The sequence below is a fragment of the Leucopleurus acutus genome (genome assembly GCF_964270905.1).
Source record: "Leucopleurus acutus genome assembly, chromosome: 20".
NCBI classification, from domain to species: domain Eukaryota; kingdom Metazoa; phylum Chordata; class Mammalia; order Artiodactyla; family Delphinidae; genus Leucopleurus; species Leucopleurus acutus.
Window position 1 is genome coordinate 14,117,012 of NC_139162.1, and position 27,768 is coordinate 14,144,779.

Sequence of the window (27,768 nt, forward strand, 5' to 3'; positions counted from 1 at the left end):
TCACATCCTAATAAAACAACTAATCGATGATGCATAGCTCAACTGTCAGAAATTAAATAGTGGCTATTTGGTGTAACTGATCTTCTATGTGAGCAAGATTCAGAAGATCCTTCAGTAGAAAATGGTGATGAACAAGGTATAATAGGGTAGAAAGACATGTAGGCTAGGCTGGCGAGTTCTCAGCTGTCTGGTTCTCCTCTTGGCCATCCTTCTCTGTGAATTCACAGCCTCTCCTCTCTTTGCAGGGCCTCTAAAAATGAGCACCTGGGGGCTGTCCTGGGCCCACTGCAAGTTTCCTTCTTTGCTCTGCTCTTAAAATTTCCATCCGCTTTTCATGCCTTCCATGAAGACCTCTAAAGGACACTCACCTCCAGTCCTGATTCCCATCCCACAAGTACTGCAATCCCAAAATTATTTGCACATCGAGTGTCATCTCAAATTCAACATGTTCAGAAACAAAATCATCATCATTAATTGATTTCCATTTGTTCGTTCCTTCCTTCCTTCCTTCAGCCACCCATTAATTGGTACTGTGCTAGGCCTGGGATACAGATAAAGATAAGGCACTCCTTGATGTTGACAATCTCGGAGTCTGTTCTCGAACTGGAGAATCATAACCTACTAGCTAAAAAGGATCAACATGCCCGAATATCCTTATTTTGTGTAAAAGGCAACTGATGCCAAAGGAGACCAAACTGCTTGTTTAAGGTCACACTCGCCATTGGCAAAGCTAGGAGTTAAACCCAGGACTCCTGACTTGCTAGTTCCTATCAAAGACATCATAATTCTCCCGGTCACGCTAGTTCAGATCTGAGAAGACATATGATTCCTCACCATGTCTCACCATCAACGGCCAGTCAGTCAAAAAGCACTCTAGTGTCTTTCCTTTGAGCATCTCTCACATCTGCCATTTCCTTTGCTTTCCGACCATCACCAGGCTGTTCCAGGTCAGTGTCACCCTCACACGTTACCCTCCACTTGCCTGCAGAGATGTTCAGTTTCCCTGACCCTCCCTGCACTAGTGAATTTCCCCTGCCTGACCTGCACTACCCATCCCACCCTCTAACCATCCTCTTCCAATTTGATCCACAAGCTGATGCTATGATAATCTTTCTAAAACACCCCGAACACATCCTGTTCCTGATCCAAACCTTACAGTGAGTCTCAGATACCCTCAGCACCAGTGACCAAACTAGGATCCACACAACACTGACTCCGGTGGATACTGTGTGGGAAAAGGGGTCTCTCGTCCTGGGGAAATACTGTTTGCACTTTTCCCTTTGAGAGTCACCTTCTCTTGAACCAGTATTTCCTAAACTTATTTGAGCACAAAATTCCCCTTGGCAAGGAACACACACTACCACCCCTCAGATCCAGTATTTACAGAAAACATAATGTGGGAGACAGTCGGCTATAGTGTAACGGGTTGCCAGGGCAGCCCAGATATGCCAACTCTCCTTCTCAATCTCATTTCTTATATTCTCCATGACCACCTGCTCCAGAAAAATCCATCATTTCATTGTTGTTTAATATGCTATGAACCTATCATTAAAAGTTTCCCTTTTCTTTGTTTTCAAAATTTCTCCAATTGGAAACATCCTTCTTCTTCTTTTCTATTTAATTAAATCTTACCCTTCCTCCAACATTCAGTTCAGATCTCATCTCTTCTATAAACCCTTTCCCAACTCTATCATCCAAAAATTCTACAGAATTTATTTACCTGTATCATAAAACCAAAATCTCAATAGTGGAAAATACCCATAGTTCACATTAGAGTCAAGAAGCTAATGAAATTACAGAATTTTCCCATCAAATACCTTCAAAACTAATTTACAAGGTAAGATTATGTTACACTCACAAGAACTGTATTTCTATAAAACTATCAGGATCTTTAAGTAGGAAAAAAGGAAATTTAAGATCAATAAATATATCAGTATAACTGACACTGAGTTCTGTTATTCTGACCAGAAAAACACTACGGATAACACCAGGAAAAATTCATGCCTTCATTTTTCATTTTGCAAAAATGATCAAGAATCAGCTAATGAATACTATCATGAGAAGAAAACCTGAATACTGTACAGAAAAGACAAAATTATTACAGATGCCATAAACATCACTTAGGTACTAAGCAAATATTATCCCCTTCCTGGGTATTTTTTTCACATAATATAAATGAAATTAGTCTCATTTATTTAAAAAGGTATCATTTCTGTGTATCATTATTCTACAGAATGTTTTTCTTCCTAATAGTGAAAAAATGCCTTGTGATAAGAATGCCCAATTCAGTTCCTATCTAGAATTCAAAAGGAATCATATTAAGTGCCACATTTTAACACATATATCTGCAGCAAGAAGCTTTGGGTTTCGTGCATGAGGAGAAGAAAATCTGAGGTAAGCCCAGTCTTCCTACTTCTGAATTTGAAATATACAAGCCTTACCTGCAGGCCTCCCACCTCCTTCTCACCACCAATGTTTGCCATCCCAGAGTCACCCACTCCCACAAGGCTATGAGAAAAGGACAGCAGTCATCAGTCTGGATTCTCCGTACCAGCTAGGAAGAATCTTGGACTGCCTACACTCTGGACCTTACCAGCCATGTCTAAGATTGCCATGACAGATTGCTCCTCCCTGCCTCTGCCTCACTCAGCAACTTACTTGCTTGGACTTGTCATGCCTTCCTGATCTTTTCAGCATCTTTGAGCATGACCTACTTTTATAGGTGCATGTCCTGTCCTTCCAAGACTATATGCTCACCTTGATTTAACCTCTTTCTGGGCTAACTCATTATATATGAAGATCCCTTTGATCAATTGAGCCCTGGATAGTCTTCTGACAGGAGAGAAGATTCAGCCTCAACCCACATCTCCAACCTTGTTTCCCTACATGAACCCTTTACTTCAAGCAAACTGATCCACTAATGGAAACTTGAATGAACCATGCCATGCACACCCCCAATTTTGTTTTCCAAAAGTTCCATCCTGCAAGACCCAGTTCAAGGCTCTGCTCTCAAAAAGCCTACTCTAACTTCTTAGCCTATGATAATCAACTCAGCCTCTGAACTAGTGTCCTGATTGTCTGTCTTTACCTGTGATTCACACAGCAAGTCCCACTAAATATTAGTTCCAAAGGGTATCTCCAAGGGGAAGGCTCCCTCTTAAGAGATTTATAATGCTCATTATCATATGAAAGACTTTTATAAGTCTAACAGCAAATAAACCTTTCAAGCAATATTGAACCCAGTGTTTCTCAAACTTATTTAGCCATGGACTCCCTTTTCTATGTTATATACTGTAATAATTTGGAAGTACAGACGTAAGGAAAACTGGTACGTACAGGTCAATGGCACTTCTCACAAGTGACTTTTTATTCTAATGTGTCCTTGTGCCCATGTCTTCTCTCCAACAGGTTTGAATGGCAGCTCTAACTAGCTGTGGGTTTTCTCAACTCCTATTGCTGTCTTTACCCTCACAGCACTCTATGCTTGCTAAGTTTAAGGTAATGTACAGTGCCTAGCAGATAGTAAACACAGAAGATGCTGGTTTCTTTCATTTTGAGGCAGTGGGGCAGAGGGGTCAGGAGTTTGGTCTGTGAAAGAAGCACATAAATATATAAAGCAAATATTAACAGACATAAAGGGAAGAATTTACAATAATATGATAATAGTAGGGGACTTTAACACCTCACTTATATCAATGAACAAATCATCCAGACAGAAAATCAATAAAGAAACTGTGACTTTAACTGACACATCAGACCAGCTGGACTTAATAGATACCTACAGGACATTCCACTCAAAAACAGCAGAATACACATTCTTTTCAAGTGCACATGGAACATTGTCCAGAATAAATCACATGCTAGGCCACGAAACAAGTCTCAACAAATTTAAGAGATAGAAATTATATCAAGCATCTTGTCCAACTGCAACAGTATGAAATTAGAAATCAATCACAGGAAGAAAAATGGGTAAAACACAAACACATGGAGACTAAACAAAATGCTACTAAAAATCAATGGATCAAAGAAGAAATCAAAAAGGAAAGCAAAAATACACCAAAATGAATGACAATAAAAGCACAACTTTCCAAAATCTATGGGACACAGCAAAAGCAGTTCTAAAAGGGACATTTACAGCGATACAGTCCTACCTCAAGAAACAAGAAAAATTTCAAGTAAACAACATAACCTGCTATCTAAAGGAATTAGAAAAACAATGAAGCCCAAAATCAGCAGAAGGAAGGAAATAATAAATATAAGAGAGGAAGTAAATAGAGACCAAAAAAAGAAAAAAACCCAATAGAAAAGATCAGTGAAACCAAGATAAATAAAACTGATAAGCCTTTAGCCAGGCTCACTAAGAGAAAAAGAGACAGAACCCAAATAAACAAAATAAGAAATGAAAGAGGAGAAATTACAACTGATATCGCAGAAATACAAACAATCATAAGAGAATATTATGAATGGTCATATGCCAACAAATTGGACAACCTAGAAGAAATGGATAAATTCCCAGAAACACACACTCTTCCAAGACTGAATCAGGAAAAAATAGATAATCGGAATGTACCAATTACTAGTATTGAAATTGAATCAGTAATCAAAAAACGTCTAAGAGAAAAAAGTCCCGGACTGCCCAGCTTCACGGGGGAATTCTACCAAACATATAAAGAAGAGTTAATACTTATCCTTCTCAAACTATTGCAAAAATTGAACAGGAGGGAACACTCTCAAACTCATTCTATGAGTCCATTTCCCTGATACCAAAACCAAACAAAGATACTACCAAAAAAAGAGAAGATTACAGGCCAATATCTCTGATGGATACAGATGCAAAAATCCTCAACAAAATATTAGCAAGCCAAATTCAACAATATATAAAAAGGATCATACATAATGATCAAGTGGGATTTATTCCAGGGATGCAGGGATGGTTCAATATACACAAATTAATTGCTGTGATATGCCACATTAACAAAACAAATGGTAAAAATCATATGATCTTCTCTCAATAGATGCAGAAAAAGCATTCAACAAAATTCAATACCCATTCATGATAAAACTCTCAACCAAGTTGTTATAAAGGGAACATACGCCAACATAATAAAGCCCATTTACAATAAATATACAGCTAATATAATACTCAGTGGTGAAAAGCTAAAAGCTATTTCTCTAAAATCAGGAACAAGACAAGACTCTTGACAATTCTATTTAACATAGTATTGGAAGTCCTAGCCACAGCAATCATACAAGAAGAGGAAACAAAAGCATCTATATTGGAAGGGAAAATTGAAACTGTCAGTATTTGCAGATGACATGATACTATATAGAGAGAACCATAAAGTCTCCAACAAAAAACTACTAGAGCTAATAAATGAACTCAGTAATGTTGCAGAATATAAGACTAATATGCAGAAACCTGTAGATTTTCTATACACTAATAATGAACTATTAGAAAGAGAAAGCAAGAAAACAATCCCATTTACAATTGCATTAAAAAGAATAAAATACCTAGGAATAAACTTAACCAACGAGTTGAAAGACCTGTACTCTGAAAACTATAAGACACTGATGAATGAAATAGAAGATGAAACAAATAACTGGAAAGATATCCCGCATTCATGGATTGGAAGAATTAATACTGTTAAAATGTCCATACTACCCAAAACAATCTACAGATTTAATATAATCCCTATTGAAATACCCATGATATTTTTCAAAGAACTAGAACGAGTAAACCTAAAATTTGTATGGGACCACAAAAGACCCCCTAAAAGCCAAAGCAATCTTGAGAAAAAAGAACAAAGCTGGAGGTATCAGGCTCCCTGACCTCAGACTATACTACAAAGCTACAGTGATCAAAAGAGTGTGGTACTGGTACAAAAGCAGACACATAGATCAATTGAACAGAATACACAGCCCAGAAATAAACCCACACACATACAGTCAATTAATCTATGACAAAGGAGGCAAAAATATACAATGGGGGAAAAACAGTCTCTTCAATAAGTGGTGCTGGGAAAACTGGACAGCTACACGTAAAAGAGTGAAACTAAAAGACTTCCTTACACCATGTAAACTCAAAATGAATTAGAGACCTAAAGGTAAGACCTGAAACCATAAAACTCCTAGAAGAGAACATAGGGAGAACACTCTTTGACATAAATCATAGCAATATTTTTTTTAATCTGTCTCCTAAGGCAAAAGAAATAAAAGCAAAAAGTAAACAAATGGGACCTAATGAAACTTAAAAGCTTTTGCATAGCAAAGGAAACCATTAACAAAATGAAAAGACAACCTACTGAATGAAGAAAACATTTGCAAATGGCATGACAGATAAGGAGTTAATATCCAAAATATAAAAACAACTCATAGAACTCAATATCAAAAAAAACAAACAATCTGATTAAAAATGGGCAGAAGGGGCTTCCCTGGTGGCGCAGTGGTTGAGAGTCCGCCTGCTGAGGCAGCGGACACAGGTTTGTGCCCCGGTCCGGGAAGATCCCACATGCCATGGAGTGGCTAGGCCCGTGAGCCGTGGTGGCTGGGCCTGCGTGCCCGGAGACTGTGCTCCGCAACGGAAGAGGCCACAACAGTGAGAGGCCCGCGTATTGCAAAAAAAAAAAAAAAAAAAGGGCAGAAGATCTGAACAGACATTTTTCCAAAGAACACATACAGATGGCTAACAGGCACATGAAAAGATGCTCATCATCACTAATTATTAGAGAAATGCAAAGCAAAAAATAAAAAAACAATGAGATATCACCTCACACCTGTCAGAATGGCTATCATCACAAAGCCTACATATTACAAATGTTAGAGAGGATGTGGAGAAAAGGAAACCCTTGTACATTGTTGGTGGAAATATAAATTGAAGCTGCCACTATGGAAAACAGTATGGAGGTTCCTCAGAACCCTAAAAATAGAACTACTGTATGATCCAGCAATTCCACTCCTGCGTACATAATCCGAAAAAAAGGAAAACACTAATTTGAAAAGATACTTGCACCTCAATGTTCATAGCAGCATTATTTACAATAGCCAAGATATGGAAGCAACCCAAATGTCCATGAATAGATGAACAGATAAAGAAGATGTGATACACACACACACACACACACACAATGAAATATTACTTTGCCATAAAAAAGAATGAAATTCTGCCATGTGCAACAAGTGTATGGACCTAGAGAGCATTATGCTTAGTGAAATAGGTCAGATGGAGAAAGACAAATACTATATGTTATTATCTAAAAGACAAAACAAACAAATGTATACAGCAAAACAGAAACAGACTCATAGATATAGAAAACAAACTAGTGTATACCAATGGGAAGAGAGAAGGGGGAGGGGCAAGATAGGGTTATGAAATTAAGAGATACAAACTACTATGTATAAAAAAGATAAGCAACAAGGATATATTGTATAGCACAAGGGATAATAGTCATTATTTTGTAATAACTTTAAATGGAGTATAATCTATAAAAATATCAAATCACTATGTTGTACACCTAAAAAAAAAAGTTTTGTCTGTGGAATCAGACAGATCCTGTTCTAACTCTGGCTCAGGTCTCACTAGATAGACATTGAGGTCAAGGACTATGTCTGTTTTGTTCATCGATGCCTGGTACATACGCAGTGCCTGGTACAGAACATGCACTCAATAACTATTTATTGAGCGAATTAAGGACAAAGCAGTTTTCAACCCAAGTGATTTTGCCCACCAGAGGACATCTGACATCTGGACAGAGTTTGGGTTGTCACAACTAGCATCCGATGGGTAAAAGTCAGGGCTGCTATTAAATATGCTACAATGTACAGGAGAAAGAATTATCCAGCCCCAAATGTCAATAGCGCAGAGGTTGAGAAACCCTGCTCTACAGTGAGGCTAATCAGGGATAAATTTCTAACTACTGACACTAATCGTTTGGGCTCGAGTAAGTTATCAAATTTCTCTAAGTCTTAATTTCCTCATCTGTAGAATGGGGGACTGATTAAAACTGATAATATATATACAAACAAAATAAGGTATGTAATATATATGAAGTGTTTAACAGTGACTGGTGCATATAAAGTGTACCTATAAATGTAACCTCTGAGTGTTCTTACTATTAATCTTCATTCACTGTCTCATAATGACAATGAGCCTCCTCAGATGGAATCTTTATGCTCTTGGAACTCACCATATCAATCTCAGAGAGAGTAATCCCATCAAATTAAGCCCTGCATCCCCACCACATTTACTGTAAGGTCAGACTGTATTTATGTGCTTACCAGAGGCTCAACACTGAAAATGTTATTCAAGAAGAGCATGCTATCTGCCTGAACCAGCTTTCTCTGATTCTCAAAGGTGCGGGACAGAAAGGAAAGACACTGTTGTAGTGAAGGATCAGTAATGCACTCCTCAAGAAACCCGTCGATCTCATTCTTTTCCTCTTTGGTAAGATCATCACAGACCCTAAAAAAAAGCAAGAAACATGAGATTCATTTTGATACTCCCATGAAGAACATTGTAAAGGGCTCCCCACCAGCCCATCCTCTTGGGAATAGTCTCACCCATGACCTTGGGGTGGTCCTTTCTTGCCCTGAATCTATAATATACCAGCTGAGTGACCTTGTACTTTAACCTCTCAAGAACCTCAGCTTGCTTCCTTCAAGAAGTGCTCCCAGGCTTCCTGTCCTACTCAATGCCCATTTGCTTACCCCTGAGCCCTTAGTATATCTGGACAAATATTTTCTTTTAGGTAATTGTGTTTTCCAGGCTGCTTTTTCAATATTTAACATATACCCTGCTTCTCACACTTTAAGTGCAATTTCATTTCTTCTACACTTGCTTAGCTTGAATTCCTTCCTAGCTGTTATTACCTAGAGAACAGAAGCTGGAGCCAGCAAGGCCTAGAGCTTTTTTTGTTTTTGTTTTTTTAATTAATTTATTTATTCTTGGCTGTACTGGGTCTTCGTTGCTGGGCGCAGGCTTTCTCTAGTTGCAGCGAGTGGGGGCTACTCTTTGTAGCAGTGCATGGGCTTCTCATTGTGGTGGCATCTCTTGTTCTGGAGCATGGGTTCTAGGCGCACAGGCTTCAGCAGTTGTGGCATGCGGGCTCAGGAGTTGTGGCTCGTGGGCTCCAGAGTGCAGGCTCAGTAGTTGTGGCACACGGGCTTAGCTGCTCCACGGCATGTGGGATCTTTCTGGACCAGGGCTGCATTGGCAGGTGGATTCTCAACCACTGCGCCACCAGGGAAGTCCCAACGCCTAGGTTTTGGTACTGACTCTACTATCTATTTACTCACTCTGTGACTTCAGGAGTTACTTAAATCCTCTAAGCCTCAGTGCCTTCATCAATAAAATGGAAAGAACAGGAGCTCCTCCATCATAAAGATATGTTGAGAATTAAATGTGATCAAGGACCTGGTATAGTTCCTGGGACAAAACAGTTGCTCAATAAATGCCAGTTTTCTCCTTGTATCAACCGCAGGCAATTACCAAGCTGTCAAGCTTATAAAATGCTCAGACTACACCTGGAGACACGTCCTTTTTTTCTCTCTCTTTCTAGATCTTCATATCCCTTGTGATAAGTCAGAAAAGCAGCCTTCCCGACATTCTACTCGTTACTCAGGCTATGCTCACATCACTGCTGGTGTCTGTTACTTCACCTGAACTTTGAAGACTGAATTTCATCTCCTCCCAGGATACATGACTATTTTCCCAGCATTTTACTGGTATTACCAGTGGTGAGAGATAAATTATTTAGTAATGTGAGTACTGACTGAGAGGCTAGGGTCACTGAATTCCAGTCCCAGCCCATTATTTTCTAAATGACTTCACACAAACCACATGCTCAGCAATGTCAAATAACTCTTTTTTAAATAACTTTTGTGTTCAGGATCCTTTGGTCACATAGCATAAAGAAGTCAAAGAAATAGGTTCAGTATGTTCTGGTCCCAAGGAAGAAAGCATTCTGTGCTCCCTTTTTATTGCTAGATGGGAAGCAGTGTACAAGGTAGCCAGAGCAGCTGTCCTTTTATATTGCTGGGCAGGGCAGGGCAAATTAAAGACAGCTCAGTCCACAGAAAGAAAGGAAACCATGTATTCCTGCAAGTGGAATTTATTGATATCTATTCCTTAGGAATAAGTTCTCAAAAAAAACAATCATGGATGTAAATAAAGAGCAACAAAGAGGTTCATCAAAGTTCTAGCAATAATACTTAAAAAAGTGGGTAAATTCGATGTAACGGATTGAAGTATTGGTTAAATAAATAATGGGAGTCATATACATTACATTTACTTAGGGGGGTTAATGGAAATGGGGTGTGGGGATAAAATGCTTTATGTGGACCAAGGATGATAATGCTCTATGAATTGAGGAGTATATGATTAACTCAGCCCTTACACCAGAAAACAAAACAGGACAAAACAAAAATTCCCAAATGATGCTCTTCTCCCACGCTGTTGGGACTCTTGTATCAGTGACAGCTGTATAATGCATGGGGGGTGGACACCAGATGTCATCCTCTTTGACCTCTATGCAGAATTAGAGCCAAGGCTGAGAGTCTAAGAAGGGAACGTGCAATACCACCTTAAGCTGGGCTGACTCCAACAAGGACTTCTATATACCTCAGTCTATTGTTTTGCCATCTTTTTGTGCTGATACTCATGGTCTCTTGAATTCAGAGGTGGTTCTGTTTTACAGACGAAGAGACCTCTCATCAGAGAGTGTAATATCACACAACCTTCTCTTTCAGTAAAACCATGGATTTAACCCATTTTGCAAATGGTCTGCTAGCCCGAATACCCATCACCTTCAGGCATCAACTACAGTCCAGCTAATGGACTATACTCAATGGGGAACCCTTGTGTCTCAAGTACAGTAGCATTGAACTAGTACTGCCCCTTATCTTGAGTTCCTAGAGACCTGCACCCTGCTCCTTTACAACACCCCTAAGAGGTGGTAACTGGATGCTGAGGAGATTAAAAACTAAGAACCTTGGCCATCATGGTTGGCAGAAATACTCCCATGTCCACACCTGGCAAGGAAAGGATGGAGCCATCCACCTTCAGATGGACTGTGTGACCCTGGACACACAACAACTCTGATGCCTGTTATAAAATGAGGACTAGAGGTCCTCTTCCTGTTTATCAGGTACCACTCAAGTCTTCAGATTCTTTTATGATTAGGAAAGGGAAGGGCTCCCCAACCACAACTGAGATTAAGTTGGAGCCTGGGTGGCAGGCTCAAAGCTCAAATAAAACTGATTTATTTAGAGAAACATGTCATTTCCAACACTGGAATGTTTTGGAACACATCTATGCTGATCACTTTGTGGGGGGGCTCCACTGAGGATTCTACAGTTCTTCCACAGAGCAGATCTAGAATTAGAGCAGTTGCTGTTGAGACAATGGTCATAACCTTGATGGAGAAATAGGGAGCAGAAATCCTCAAATGCCCATGCCAAGTCTCTGAATATAATAAACTGTGATGAAAATGAGGATGAAAGAATCTTGTAGGATGTTTTATAATCCCTCAGGCCAAGACAGAAGAAGTAAGGAGGAAAGAATTCAGCACCAGTTTTTGAAGAGATTAATTTCTGCAACTCTCAGAAAAGTATCAGGAGAGACTTAAAAGATGATTTTTAAAGGTTCTTATATCTGATTCCTAAGGTTTAAAAAAAATGGAAAAAAATTTTAAGCCCAGAACTTCTTCCTAGGGGAAATAACATCTTCATTGTCAGAGTCTGGAGCCTGAGATTAGCCCGAGGCCCCAAATCTGGCCATGTGTCCTAAAGTTTGTACCAACGTGTTTTGGTAGGCAGAGAGGAAGTCATCCTTCCTAGAATGGAAATTATAAACCGCCAGAAAGGAATAGGACTCAGTAGGGCTGAAATTCCCCCACTGGGAGAAGAGACGTCCAAGTCTTTGCACAGGAACATCATCAAGATGCTGGAGAACAAGAAACCATGATGGCTGGAATAGGGTCTTGAGGACATCCATAACACTAAAGCAATTAGAATTCTTGAAACCACCATGGAGCAACTTTCAGCCCCTGTAGCTGAATGCCTTGGGACGAGTTTTAAGCCATGTTATAACTGGAAAGCAGTGGGCAGGCTCTTGAGTCTCACTTAAAAATATACACTGAAGTTTTAAAATCTTAGGTCATTTGGGTGCTGCAAAGGGAAACTTTAATCTCTCAAAGTATACATGAGCCCATTGAGATCATCTCTGTTCCAAGTTCAGGACAAATGTGGACCTTTCGCTCTGCACATTAACTACAGAGGCTGCTGAGGGAAGAGGAGAAAAGGAAGAGGTTGCTCACCATTAGGAGCAGGAGAGTCAAACATTGAAAAGATTACTCCAGGGATTCCTGCACTGGCCTTGCTGGGGAGCTCAAGAGAGAGTTTATACCATTAGCTAAAGAGCTCACTGCTGCTTCCCAGGGATGAGCAAACCTCTGCCCACAAGAAAGCTATCCAAGAACATTCTGCTTTATCTGCCACTGATGTGAGCCTAAGAGACAACCTAAGGGTTTGTGAGAGGGAGGAGGAGAGGGCCTACACCCACAGCAAGAGCACAGCCACCCACCAAAGGGGCAGCTATCCAAAGACAGGAACCAAATGTTCAGTAAAGAGCAAACCTCTTTCTTTGCTTTGCTTTCTGAGAGGATGGGCGTTTCATGGCTAGTTGCATCCAGGACAAGAATCCATGGCTAATAATATGAAACTTGTGGCATGCTTGGGAATGTATTAAGAAACAAGAGAGGCATGGGAGAGAAGACACACCTGGTCAAATAAGAGATTAGGCATCTGGCCCTAAGAGAGGGGTAGGGAGAGGGCATGGAACAGAATATTCAATAGACTCTTCACTTAGATCAACCAATCCAGTTTGCAGGAACATGAGCTATGTCGCCGTGTGTCACCCACACACAGCAAGGTATTCTTATTTAGCCATCTGAAGTCACTCTTCAACTTCATTGTTTAAGGGAGGGGCATGATCCAAGATGATAAAATTGGGCTTCCAATTATGGTTATGAAAGTGCTCTTCAATATTGTTCCCTTGCTACAAAAAAAACTGCTAGGGGAACTAATAGAAAGAGCAAAAGAGACAGTGAAAGAAAGACAATGCAAGAGAAAAGGAAGAATAAGACTCAAGGATAATATTAGAGATAGAGCCATGAGTGTTGGAGGAGGTGAAGTGGGGGGGGGGGCGAAAGTCCATCCACGTGTGTTTGAAATTATATTCTCTATACCTTAAGCATTTCTGATAGCAACTGGTTTGAATTTTTCCTGAGTTTCACTGTTGAAATTAACTTCTGTAAATATTTTTTGGACATAGGCATGGCATCAATCACGTGCTATACATTTGGTCAAACACAAAGACATAGTTGAAATTAAAGCTGGCTTTCCCTCTGATAGTATATACTCATTCTCCCCAAAAGATTATGCCCACAGCACAAGTAGGATATTGAAACACTACTTTTATTGCTGTTTCTTTATTTGTACCTGCTCTCCTATCTTATCTTTAAACATGCCTGGACCATTCTGATTGTTGGTACATACGTGTCAGCTGAAGAATCAGGACAGATGAAACCGTGGATGAGTAGTCTCCTCTTGCCTTTTTAAACTACTGGTATCTATACCATGAGGCAAAATGAAGTTTTTAGGCAGGAAAGGCTTTTCTTTTCTCACTTTTTAAAGATGGCACAGGGGCAATCTGGTGATTAAAGCTCATTGTCTGAATGATAAAGCTTCTGGTCCACTGTGTCCTATCACTGTCACAGCTCCTTCCGATTCAATTACGGACAGCACACTGGGGGATTTCTGCCTGGTTTCCCTAGACCTAAGACTTTTATTTTTATCACATACTAACTTGGTTTTAAACAAAGCTTTGAAGCTTCCCAGGGCTAATCTTTAATGAAAATGAAGAGGCAAATTAAAAAGGCTGAAATAAATTCCAATGAAAGCAGCAAAAGAGCTAATTCAGGGAGGATGGAAGAAGATAAAATTGCAAATGGAATTACAGTAATCAAGGACAGATTCAGTAAAAAGAAATATTCAAAATTTAACAGTGATGAGATTAATTAAAACAGTTTGGTTTTCCATTTTATTAATTTTCTCCACTGCCTGAAGTATCATTTTAAAAAGCAGTAGATTAAAGATAGCAACAAGAAATCACTATTAAATTATATGGTTAGCAGGGATTGAGAATGCTACTAAAACTGAAAATATAAAAGCCATTATATCTAAGGCCTCTTTTTCCCCATTCTTCATATTTTCTGAAAGTACCTTTTCACTGAAGAAAAAAAATAAAGAGGCCACATTGATCCCAATCCAAAAGAGATTATTTTTAGAATCCCTATGAAAACTGATCAATCTAGTTAGGGTTATGAAAAGAAATAAAGACATATAGATTAGTTTTGAGAGAATAGTGAAGAATGATGTATTTGGTCTTTAAAATCCAGGAGTTTAGCTACTGATAAATTAAAACTGGGATAAGATTAACTGAGGATGGACAATGTTGTGTTCCACATAGCTCAGCTCCAGTTCTTTAAATGAAAAAGGAAGCATTGTACACTGGACCCAAGTTATAATAAATTTGACACTGAGTGAGTTAGAAACCACAAAAGTCACAGAATTTTCATAACTAAGTTTCATGTTCCCCCAAATTATATATATAGCGTATAGATAGTGATTTTTCTTACAAACCTATACTTTTCTCGGTCTTCCTCTTCCTGTGTGGCAAATATCTTCCACTGGAAATGGGCAATGATGTTACTGCGGTTGTGAATAGTTAGAGTTCGCTGATTGGCCAGAGATAGGTAAGTTTTCTCAAGGATCAAGGAATTCTTGTCCAGCCTTATGTTCATGTCTATAGCAGCTCCATACAGAGATATAAACACTTTTTCACCTAGAAATTAACAAAGTATAAATACACTTTGAGATTTATTCTAGAACTACGCTACTAGGCTATTTTTCCCCCAAGGTGACATTAGGGAATATAGCACAAGCATTAGACATTTCATACTACCCCCACCCCCACCCCACATCAGTCAGAGATCAGACATGATCAGAAACCTGAAATGTTATGTTTGCTACAGTTATAGAGAAAAACTATCTTGCTTGGTTATTGTAAAAAATACATAAAATATGAATTGTTGTGGTGAGTGCTACCAGTCTTTTTCTTCTTTGTAGTAGTTTAAAATCTGACAACCTGACCATGGGGGCACCTGAGTTGTAGAATTATAACCATTAGCCTCATCTTTATTGCAAGCATGAGCTGGATTTCTTAAATTAACTGCACCCAGTACATCTGGGAAGAGCTGCTCAGCATGAGAGGATCTAAGTCCAAACAAAGGGGATCAGGAAGGAAGCATTAATAACTTCATTAATAGAAAACCAAATATTTAAAATGAACCACATCCCTAGGGAGGGCGGATGGGAGATGCTAAAGGGAGGGGATATAGGGATATATGCATAGATATAGCTGATTCACTTTGTTATACAGCAGAAACTAACACAACATTGTAAAGCAATTATACTCCAAAAAAGATGTTAAAAATAATAATAATAAATGACAGTTTAAACTCAAAGGAAAAAAAAAGGGAACCACATTCCTAAACAACAGCAATTAAAACAAAACAACACTATCTCTGGATAGTGGTTACAAAGAAAGAAAGACAAAAGTTATGTTTAAATTTTTAAATGTTAAGAACACCTTTGTTCAGCATAGTAATTTAAGGCCTTGACTTCATTCAGGATGCACCAATTGCCTTGATTCTAGGTATATAAATGAGGCCCCTGGGACTTCCAAGAAGACACAAAGCTACAAACTATATTCTATCTGATCTCTGCAATGTCACAGCAGGTGCCTCAGTCTGACGTCAAAGTAGAAAAAGGAAATACTTAAATATCATCAATGTTCTGTTGATCTGTGCTGTTACCATTTTAATCAGAACCAGAAAGCCTAATCACTTGGACTTTACTTTTTAGCAAATATTTCTGCTATATTCATGACTATATGAACTGAGCACCACTTAGGAAATTGATAACCCTTTATACAGTACAAATGTTTTCTAGGCCCAATCACTTTGAACACAGCAACATCTTCCCCCAAGTTTAAATAAAAAGTAAGTATCTCGGGGACTTCCTGGTGGTGCAGTGGTTAAGAATCCACCTGCCAATGCAGAGGACACGGGTTCAAGCCCTGGTCTGGGAAGATCCCTCATGCCACGGAGCAACTAAGCCCATGCACCACAACTACTGAGCCTGAGCTCTAGAGCCTGCAAGCCACAACTACTGAGCCCACGTGCCACAACTACTGAAGCCCGCATGCCTAGAGCCTGTGCTCCGCAACAAGAGAAGCCACCGCAATGAGAAGCCTGCGCGCAGCAATGAAGAATAGGCCCCGCTTTCCGCAACTAGAGAAAGCCTGTGCCCAGCAATGAAAACCCAATGCAGCCAATAAATAAATAAATATATATTTTTAAAAAGTAAGTATCTATGCATTTTAAATTTTTATTAAAAAACATGTACATGAAGTAAAAACTTTAAGTACTATAAGAGCATATACCATGAAAAGAAAACATCTTCCTCTCCTTCACTCAATCCCAGGCCTGCTTTTTAGAGTTAAGAATTGTTAATATTTTCATGTACTTCCTTCCCAAATAAAGGTATGCACTCTTGTCAACTTTTAAGCTTTCTGATGAGTTAAATTTAACAGTCTGATGAGTGAAAACTTGCTGCTTTAATTTGCATATTCTTAATTATAGATGATGTTAAACATTTTTTCATGTATTAATTGATTTTATACACACACACACGTGTGTGTGTTATATCGTTCTTTGATCATTCATCAAAGAAGCTATCATTCGTGTGGGGTCAAGAGAGATAGAAATCAAAGCCCTAAGCCTACCAACCAAAGGGGGAGGTTAAGGCAAAAAAAGGGATGTCCCCACAATAAGCTGATCCTCAAAGGACTGTGCCCTCAAAATGAGGGTAAATGGGAAGTAGACTAGCCCTAGTTCAGAGTTAAATATTATGCTGGCATTACCTAAGTCTTTCAGAGAACTTTGCGCCTTGAATTTGGTGGTCATGGACTAGTTTTGCCTTCAGAAACCTGGAAGAAGGAACCCACTTCTCTTGAGTAAGGTACCTCCATCCAAAGTTTCAAACTGTTCAACATTTTTTAAAAAAAGCCAAACATAACCAGGCATGCAAAGAAACAAAACTCCATATGCTAGAACTTGCATATACAAGAAAAATAGAAGCAGACCCACAAAGAATCAGATACTAGAACCAACTATGCTTAGTAGTTTAAAGAAACAAAGGATGCACTTGAAGCTCTATCCAAGGAATAGGAAATTTTAAAAAGATCTAGAAAATCTGAAAAAGAGCTACACTCTAGGCTCTAACAGAAATAAAACAACTTGAAATCTTAAAAACTCTAAGAATATACTCAATAAGATAATGTTATCAATTTTCTGAAAAAATAGTGAAATGGTTCAGAAAATACAAAAGTCAATATGAAGAATTAAAAATAAATGGAAATGCAAAATGAATGGGTAAAAGATGAGGCAGATTAAGTGAGAAGGTGTAGAAGTGTTTAACTGAAAGCTCAGAAGAAAAGGAAAGAGATAATGAAGCAAAGACAATATTTCAAGAGATGATGGTTAAGAGTTTTCTAGGATTGATTAACGACATCAGTTTACAATTCAAAAAGTGCAATGAACATCAACTGGGATAAATTAAAAGACATTCATACATAAACATATTGCAGTGAAACTAAAGAAAATCAAAGACAAAGAGAAAATACTAAAAGCAGCGAGAGGGAAAAAGATTATCTCAGAGGACCCATGGTTAGGATTACAGCTAATTTTTCAACTGAAATAATGGAAACTAAAAAAACAAGAGGATGGCTTCTTCAAAATGATGAAGGGGAAAACAATGCCAACCAAGAATTCTATAGTTTTTCAGCATTTTTTGGTCTACAAATGTCTTTGTTTTGTCTTCACTTTTAAAGGATATTTTCAATGGGCAAAGGATTCTTAATTAGCCTTTTTTCTTTTCAGCACTTGCATAATGCCATTTTACTATAATCTGGCTTCCATAATTTCAGCTGAAAAATTTGCCATCAGTATTATTAGTGTTCCTTTTAAGGTAATGTGTTTTTCTTTCTCTAGCTACTTTTATGATATTCCCTTTGCTTTGGTTTTCAGCAGTATTTGTATCACTAAGGGTTTGCTGAGCTTTGTTTAATTAAATGGATTTGTTAATTAATGGATTTGTTAATCCATTAAACCATGGATTAATGTCATTCATCATTTTTGGAAAATTCTCAGCCATTATCTCTTAAATATCTTTGTACCCCATTCTTTACCCTATTTCTAGGACTCAAATTACATGTATGCTGACCTTTTGACTGTGTCCCACATGGTTTTTTCTGTTTTGTTTCTCCCTACCGCATCTCATCCCCATTCTTCTTTTTTTTTCTCTGTGCTTCAGTTTGGGTATTTCCTGTTGACCTGTCTTCAGGTTCACTAATCCTGTCTTCTGCTCTGTCTACTCTACTGGTAAACTAACATGATTATTTTTTAATTTCCAATATTGTATTTTCAGTATAACATTGTTATCAAAACCTGACAAAGATAAAATAAATAGGCCAAGATATAGGCCAATTACACTTACAGATATTAATGTAAAATCCTAAATAAAAAATTAGCAATCATAATTCATGAGCACATTAAAAGAATGAGACTTCACAATCAAGTGGACATTATTTCAGGAATGTGAAGATGGCTCACTATTAGAAACCCTACTGATATAGAATATATCTAAGAAGAAAAAATATATGATCTTCTCCATTGATGCTGAAAAGGAATTTGACAAAATTCAAAATATATTTTTTTATTTAAAAACTCAATAAAATAGGAACTGATAGAATTAAAACATAAGTAATTAAGACAGCATAAAGAGACAGATCAATGGAATAGAATAAAAAGTCAAAAAAGACCCAAATACACATTGGAATTCATTATATTATAAAGGCAGCATCTTGAATCACTGGTGTATTGACAAACTTTGTTTTTTAAAAAAGTGCTATTGGAACAACTTGGTAACCATACGGAAGAACATACTTCACATTTAACATCAGATAAAGCCAAGTGAATAAAATATTTAAATGTTCAATATGAAACTGCAAAAGTAGAAGAGTACACAGAAAAACTTATTCATTGCTTTCAGGTGGAAAGTTTTCTAACTGTGGCTCAAAATCCAGATCCTTCCTAAAAAATTAAGAAATTTGATTACATAAAAATGAAAACAGAAATTCTGCATGGCACAAAAAGTCATAAGCAAAAACAAAAGAAAACTAGGTAAAATACTTAATTCATATCTTAGATATGGAGACTAAATCACCCATTACATAAATAGCTCTTAGAAATCAGTAAGACAATCCAATAGAAGAATGGGATAGAGTTGCAAAAAAAGAAACATAAAGGCCCCCTATACGTACTAAAAGATGCTCAATTTGAGTATCAACTCATAATAAAAGAAATACAACTAAAGATGTATTTACATACCATTTCTCCCCATCAGACTGTAAAACAAAAGTTTTAGATCATAATTTATAGTCAAGACTGTGGGGAGAAGGCATTCTTATACACCCTGTGGGAATGCAAAATGGTATTATTCTTCCCCAGTCCATGGAGTGAATTTGGTGGCACGGACCAAAATATCTATCAAAATTCTAAAACTATCCTATGGCCCACTTCTAGGAATTTATCCTATAGATAAGTCAGAACAAGATGAAGTGTATTCATTACAGCATTGTTCTTAATAACAAGAGAGTGGAAAAGGCCAGAGCACTCATCAAGAGAAGGCTGGTTACATAATCTGTGCTACACCTAGAAGCAGAATACTGTGCAGGTATAAAAAAGTACCCAGTAATATGGAAAGATCCCCAATATATATGATTAAATGTAAAAAGCAAGGTTTAGAACAATTTACATAGTATTTTATTTTTGTGTAAGGTGGGAAAGTAAGAATATACATTCACGTTTGCATCTATTTGTATAAAAGCACTGGAAAAGTATACAAGCAAGCAATAAAATGAAAGAAGGGTCAGGTGAATGAGGTAGGATGGAAATAGCACCTTTCAATATATACCTTTAAAATACTGCTTTAATTTTTGACCATATGATTACATTACTCATCCAAAACTTTAATGTTAAAAGGACTATAGGGCATCCAGAAAACATGTAAAGGTGCTAGATAGCACTAGTAATGAGAGAAATGAAATAAATAAAAATAGAATAAAATACCATTTCATAACCATCAGATTAACCAATATCAAAGCGTTTGACAATGCTGTTTTGGCAGTATATTGGCAAGCACATAGAAAAACAAGAATTTTCATATACTACTGATGGAAATACAGATTGGTACAACCACTTGACCAATCAATTTAGTATCCAGTAAAGCTCAAGATACATTTGCCTTATAACTCAGCAATTTCACTTCTAGCTATTTATCCCTAAGAACAATCTCACACAGCTACACAGGACATACACAAAGACACTCACTGCAGCATGGTGTGTAATTGCAAAAAACTAGGAACATCCTAATATTTAATAGGAGAATAGATAAATTACAGTATTTTCACATGCTGGAGCGTGTCGCATTAGTTAAAATGAATCACAGCTATATATCCACGTGTTAAAATCCTTAAAACATAATGTTGAATGAAAAAGTCAAGATGGGAAATGGTATATACAGTATAATACCATTTATGTGAAGTTTAAAACTATTCAAGACAATGGTATGTATTGTTTATGGATAAGTAAATATGTAGGAATGGCATTAAAATGCACCCAATACAGCTCCCCTGAGGATTAATACATGGGAGTTAAATCAGGAAAGAATAACAAAGCGACTCCAAATCTATAATCAATTTAGTTATCCATAAAATAAAACATCTGAAAGAAACATATATAGCAAAATGTTGAGATGTGTTAAAATACAATGGTTGTTGATTACCTTATTTCTGTGCTTTTGCACATATTTGAAATATTTCATTGTTTAAAAAACTAATCAAGGGGCTTCCCTGGTGGCGCAGTGGTTGAGAGTCCGCCTGCCGATGCAGGGGACGTGGGTTCGTGCCCCGTTCCGGGAGGATCCCACGTGCCGCGGAGTAGCTGGGCCCGTGAGCCATGGCCGCTGAGCCTGCCCGTCCGGAGTGCTCCACAGCAGGAGAGGCCGTGACAGTGAGAGGCCCGCATACCGCAAAAAAAAACAAAAAACAAAAAACAAAAAACTAATCAAGGAAAAGGATTCAAGGGCTTAACTTATTTCATAAAAATCTAGGGGTCAGAGAGACTAATGTCATCAATTTGAGTTGCACACTGCAAAACGTTCCTTCCCAGAAATATAACAAGAGCCACTGTCTTCTTTTCAAGAACCATTTAATATTGATTTTTTCACTACTATCTTCCAAAAGTCATCAGGTCACAAAGTGAAGGAAGCAATAACTCTTGTCTTCCCCCATAGCTGTTGAAGAACTTGCTTTTCACACCCACTTTCATGAAGACAATCTTAAATAGGGTCCCTCTCCGCCGCTACTTAGACGACTGATAGGATGGAAAGGGTATTATGCCTGCAAGAATGGATGAATTTGCTGTGCCTCATCATTAGTATTTTCTGTGCCCTTGAAGTGCCAGTTACCACTATAGTTTCTTTTCAGTTTCTGAGGTTGAATTCTGCAGTCCCTGTAGATGAGGTTAGCCACAGTCATTTATTATGTTTTAATAAAGACACATTTTGTGGAAGGTCTCATTACTTCTTGCAAGTTTTGCTACTATCAGTCAAGCAAAAACCAATATGAACAAAACTAATTTTACCCAGAAAATGTGAAGCTAGCTATATACACAATACATTTCATACTGTGGTTTCAGTTATTTTCAGACAACGGAGGACACAGTAAATAAAATATATGAGTAGAGCCATAGATTCTCTAGGGAACTGGCAAGTTGATGGAAAGAGTGTTTCTCCTCTCCTGGTCACAGCAGGGTCAAATTCACCACTCAAGTGAATTGCTGAATCAAACTTCTTTGGAAGTGCTCCTTCTCTAAAGGGTTCAGGAAACCAATTAAGCAACTTGACTGGGCTTAGCCAGCACACCAGTGGCAATGCCAAAATTGGTATTCTTAATCTGCACAGAAAGCAGTTTAGGATTATAGAAAGCATGCTGGCCTCAGAGGGGGCCAAAGACCTGTACTTCGGTGTATAGTCATTTAAGCCTCTGGGCCTCAGTTTACTCACCTCGAAAATGAAGGGAGTTACAGAGATGGGCTCTAATGTCCCTTTAAGTACTAACACCTAATAACTTGAGAGTCTTCCCTTGTTACGTAATTTTCGAAAACATTCCACTTCCCTAAACAATCTCTGACCATGAGTATATCTTCTGCCATTCCCTAACCTAAACTGTTGAATAAGAGACAAAGAAAAGAAAACTAGGTCAAGGAATATTTGCATTGGCTCTAAAGCCATTTTAAAAACATTTGGGTCTTTTACGACAACTATGTTTTGCTAGATTTTGTAATTATAATGGCACATGTTTGTAATTCATTATAATAATCGCACAATTGACACAAAGCTCATACAGGTAAATTTGCACGGGTATATTCAGATACATATTATTTAACAGTTTCAACTGCAAGATATCATATCATGCTCAATTACTATATTATATTTTGGTACTTGTTTATTAGCCTTTAGAAGGAAAAAAAAGAATTTCTTCGCGGTTTATTAGAGTAAAATATATAATTGACCATAAAGCTGCTCTGTGAAGTACTAATATTATGATTGCTTGTATATTTAATAACAATACATCATCACACCTTTGGGGAAAAGAGCCTATTTGCCAACTTCTGATCCATGAATTGAAATATCTCCCCTTCAGTAAGAGACCCAATACTTTAAAAAAAATACTGAATAAGTACATTAGCTCTATTTCCTAATTATACCAGTAGTTAATGTCACCTCTAAGTGACAGCAACTTCACCTGGTATTAAAGAAAAAACACTGCTATGCTCCTACTTCTAGTGCTCATTCAAGTAACCGAAATTTCAGTAAGAATGTCTTTTTTTAAAGCCTATTCTAAATATTAATATTTGCTTGAATTCTTAGATTATATAAAGTTTCTCAATACCCGGTTGAAAAGTGTAAAACTTAAGCAACTAACCATTTATTTGTCTCCTAATAGTCAATATTTTCACCTCTCAGTTTTAATGAAATGATAGAACTAATTTACTCGTTCTGATTTTGTTTTAGGTTGGTTTTTGTTTTGTTTCACTGTTAATCAACGTAGCCTTGAGAAATTGTATCCTTAATCTCTTCTGGACAGATTAGTTTGTAAAAGGTACCAAGTTACTTCAGCTTTTTCTCTGAAAGTTTTAGACTATAATAAAAAGGTAACTAAATCATTCCTGGGGTAAAATCGATTGCTTGAATAAGCCTGATTTTACTACAGAAGGGCATACACAGGAGGAAAGGAGGGGAGAGTTCTGGTTTAGGAAAATGCTAATGAGTAAAGTATTAGATATTGGTGAAATTTACACTTGACCTCCTTAATTACTAGAGCACTGGTTCAAACTCTGGTTGTCAAGAAAGCAAAATCTCCCAGCTGCATTTAATCAAGAATATATCCAGTGGAGGACCAGCAATGGAAGGGCATAAACACAACTGTTAGAAATGTGATTGAGTACTTCCTGTTCAGGAGTATCAATGTTCCTCCTTCTGGAACATTGAAGAAGTATGAAGAAAAACCGATGCTAAATTTCCCTCCTCAAATCAATTCATACTTCAAACAGCTGCAGAAATTTCAGTAAGATGCTTATTTAGTGAAATGAGAAGCCAATGGTCAAGGCTGCTTGGAAAAGCTCTGTGATTAACTGGGTTTAGGTAGTCATTAATGTTTTTCACTAATAAAAGGTTATAGGTCCTGGTCATTGATAAGGCACAATAAAGATGAAAGCATATCCTTATCAGCAGTTCATTTCATGTAAGGAAAAATGCTACAAGACAGTTTACCTCTATCTGCAATCTTTAGAAAATGACTTTATTCATAAATCAAATTTGACACCAGCACCTCAGGGTATGGAAATCAACTTTTCCATGCATGATTAAATTTTAATTCACAAATACTCATTTCCTTTAGCACAGAACTATAAATGTAAGTATGGGTGTCAATCCAAATATTTCCATAAAAGTAAAATCCAGATTGAGGGCCACTGGGAGAACGTGGCTGCATTTCAAAGTCAACAGATTAAGGGAGTAAAAATGCACATGTAGTAATACAAGAGATTAGGGAGATGATCCACTATAGAGGAAAAAGCACTACACGTGAGTTGAGAGTCTGAGTGTGGGTTCTTTTTTTTTTTCTTTTAATTTACTTTTTTGGCTACATTGGGTCTTTGTTGCTGTACATGGGCTTTCTCTAGTTGTGGCAAGCAGGGGCTACTCTTCGTTGTGGTGTGCGGGCTTCTCATTGCAGTGGCTTCTCTTGTTGCACAGCACGGGCTCTAGGTGCGCAGGCTCAGTAGTTGTGGCGCATGGGCTTAGCTGCTCCACGGCATGTGGGATCTTCCTGGACCAGGGATCAAACCCGTATCCCCTGCATTGGCAGGTGGATTCTTAACCACTGCGCCACCAGGGAAGTCCCTGAGCGTGGGTTCTAACTGTGCTTCTGACTAGTTATATGAGTCATGGGCGAACCACTTAATTTCTTAGGGCTTCAGTTTTACACATGCAAACAAATCTAAGGACTAGATTATCACTGAAGTCTTCTTTCAAGTTTTGATTCTATTGATCCACGGGCAATCTAAGCCTGTTGGTCTCAAAACTCAACCAAGTAAAATATTTTGACATTATACCCCCAACATATATAAACTTGTTTGTTTATAAATTATACCCATATACTAGAATAGTCACATGTCAATTGTATTAAAAATACAACCAAAAATATTTTAAAAAGATGATGATAATATTTTAAAGATAATTTATTTGATATATTTACCAATTTACCAACAATTAATTATTTTAGTGAGAGCTAAAACACTGACTAACCTTCATTCTTTTTTAAACTCCTGGTTTAAAATGTTGTGATACAGTCATCTGAAAAAGGTAATTCTAAGGCCACAAATTTTTCCAATACTTCATTTTAGGGGCTGACATAAACAAAAAATGATGCCTCACAAAGACATGGAGATCCAGATGGAAGAAATATATCACTGACTGAGTTTATTACCAGTCATATTTTTTTCACTTTCATCCACTAGTAACACTAATAACACAAAGGTCTTTGTTGAAATTCAGCTAATAATTTTTCCATAAAGGTAACAGTTACTTCACAGTCAAACAGAAGATTCAAACTCAAATATATCAGAAATTGCATTCAACATAAAAGGACTGAAGAGTACTCTTAAAAGACAAAGATTCTCAGACTGGATTAAAAAACAACCTGGTGATACTCCCAAGTGTCACACTTTAAATATGAGGACACCGAAAAGTTGAAATAAAGAGGATGAATAGAATATACTACGTACACACCAATCAAAAGAAAGCTGCTGTACTAAACAAATATCAGATCAAGCAGTCTTTGATGTCAGAAATCTTATAAATGATTGAGAAACATTTCATAATGATAAAATAGTTAATTCAACAGTAAGTTATAACAAACCTAAATGTATATACACCAAGCATCATAGCCTCAAAACATACAAAATGAAAACTGATATCACCAAAAAAAGAGAAATAGAAAATTCACAATCATAGTTGTGGATTTTAATGACATCTTCCAATAACTAATAAAATAAGAAGAAAAACATTAGTAGAGATACAGACTGAACAACATGATTATTAACAAACTTGACCTAATTGATATCTGAGGAACTTGTACTCTTTTCAAGTACACAGGGCTCATTTACCAAAATGGAACCCATTCTGGGCTATAATGTTAAGTCTCAACTATTTTCAAAGATAGAAATCATACAGAATTTGTTTTCTGTCACTAGTGGAACTCAGCTGGAAATCAATAACAAAAAGAAAACTAGAAAAATTCCCAAATGTTTAAATACTAAGCAACACACTGCTAAGTAGCCCATGGATCAAAGAAGAAGTAAAAATGGAAATTCTAAAATACTGTCAATTATGTGTTAATGTAAATGAAACATATAAAAACATACGGGCTGAAGATATAGTCAGGTTTGGAGGAAAATTTATTGACTTAAATGCATATATTAGATAAGATGAAAGGTTAAAAATCAGTGCTCTAAGCATCTCTCCTAAGGTTTAGAAAAAGTACAACAAATTAAACCTACAGAAAGTAGAAGGAATGAAATAATAAAGAATAGAAATCAATGATATTGAAAAGAAATGAACAATAGAGAAAATCATCAAAAGTTGGTTCTCTGAATAAAGCCCTAACAATACAGATCAAGAAATAAAAAGATACAAATTACCAATATCAATAATGAAAGAGGAGATATCACTATAGGTCCTAAAGACATTACACAGATTATAGTTATTATAAACAATTTTACGCCAGCAAATTTAAAATTTTAGATTAAATGGGAAAATTCTTTGAAAAAGTTTACCAAAAATTACATAAGGAAAAATAGAAACATCTCAGTAGATCTATATCTACTAAAGAAACTGAATCCATTTTTAAAAGGCTCTAGACCCGAATGGCTTGAACAATGAAATTTTCAATCATTTAAGGAAGAAATAACATGAATCTTAAAAAAATTCTTCCGGAGAGAGTTTTAAAAGAGAATAATTCTCAACTTGTTTTATGAGACCAATTTGTTTTTTCAGACCAAAGACAAAGGCATTTCATGAAAACAAAATTATAGGCAGGCCAATCTTTCTCATGAATTTGGATGCCAAACTTTCAAAGAAAATATTAGCATATCTAATCCAGGGATTTATTAAAATGATAATGGTTAAAACTTACATTTACCCCAGAATATAGCAGGGATTTAGTATTTGAAATTCAATCTGTGCATTAGAAGAATAAAAGTGAAATAATACATAATCATCTCAACAAAAGCAGAAGTAATTGATGAAATTCAAAACACATTCAAGATTGAAAGTCTTAGAAACCTACAGATAGAAGGGAATTCACTTAATCTGATAAAGAGTATCCACTAAAGTCATCATACTAATTCATGAAACACTGAGCACTTCCCCTCTGAGACTGAGAACAAGAAAAGGATGTTTGGGGCTCCCCTGGTGGTGCAGTGGTTGAGGGTCCGCCTGCTGATGTGGGGGACGCAGGTTCATGCCCCGGTCTGGGGGGGATCCCACATGCTGCGGAGCGGCTGGGCCCGTGGGCCGTGGCCGCTGGGCCTGCGTGTCCGGGGCCTGTGCTCCGCGGCGGGAGAGGCCGCAGCGGTGAGAGGCCGGCGTACCGCAAAAAAAAAAAAAGAAAAAAGAAAAGGATGTTCATTCACTATAATAATTTCCATTGATCACTGTACTGAAGGCCTAGCCTATGCAAGAAATAATAGGAAACAAAAGGCTAAAAATTTAAAAAGAAGAAAACTATGATTATTTGCAGATGACTGATTGTATATAAACAAAATCTAATATCATCTACAGATAAATCATGAGCTAATAAGTAAATTTATCAAGCTCTGTAGATAAATGATCAACATACAAAATTCAATATTTTGATACATTCACAAAAACTTAAAAAATGAAATTAGAAAAAAACACACTAGT

At 37.2% G+C, this 27,768-nt stretch overlaps 1 protein-coding gene across 3 annotated transcripts in view; it reads right to left on the bottom strand.

The window, feature by feature from the left end:
• The window catches only part of HYDIN (HYDIN axonemal central pair apparatus protein), a gene marked incomplete at both ends in the record, with an annotated part of 352,197 nt that overhangs the window by 274,113 nt on the left and 50,316 nt on the right, over positions 1-27,768 (bottom strand). For all 3 annotated transcript variants that reach the window (XM_082863052.1, XM_082863051.1, XM_082863050.1), the window contains 2 exons: positions 8,275-8,458; positions 14,698-14,899. In XM_082863052.1, the coding sequence (XP_082719178.1) occupies positions 8,275-8,458; positions 14,698-14,899 (386 nt within the window). The remainder of the gene's footprint in view (positions 1-8,274; positions 8,459-14,697; positions 14,900-27,768) is intronic.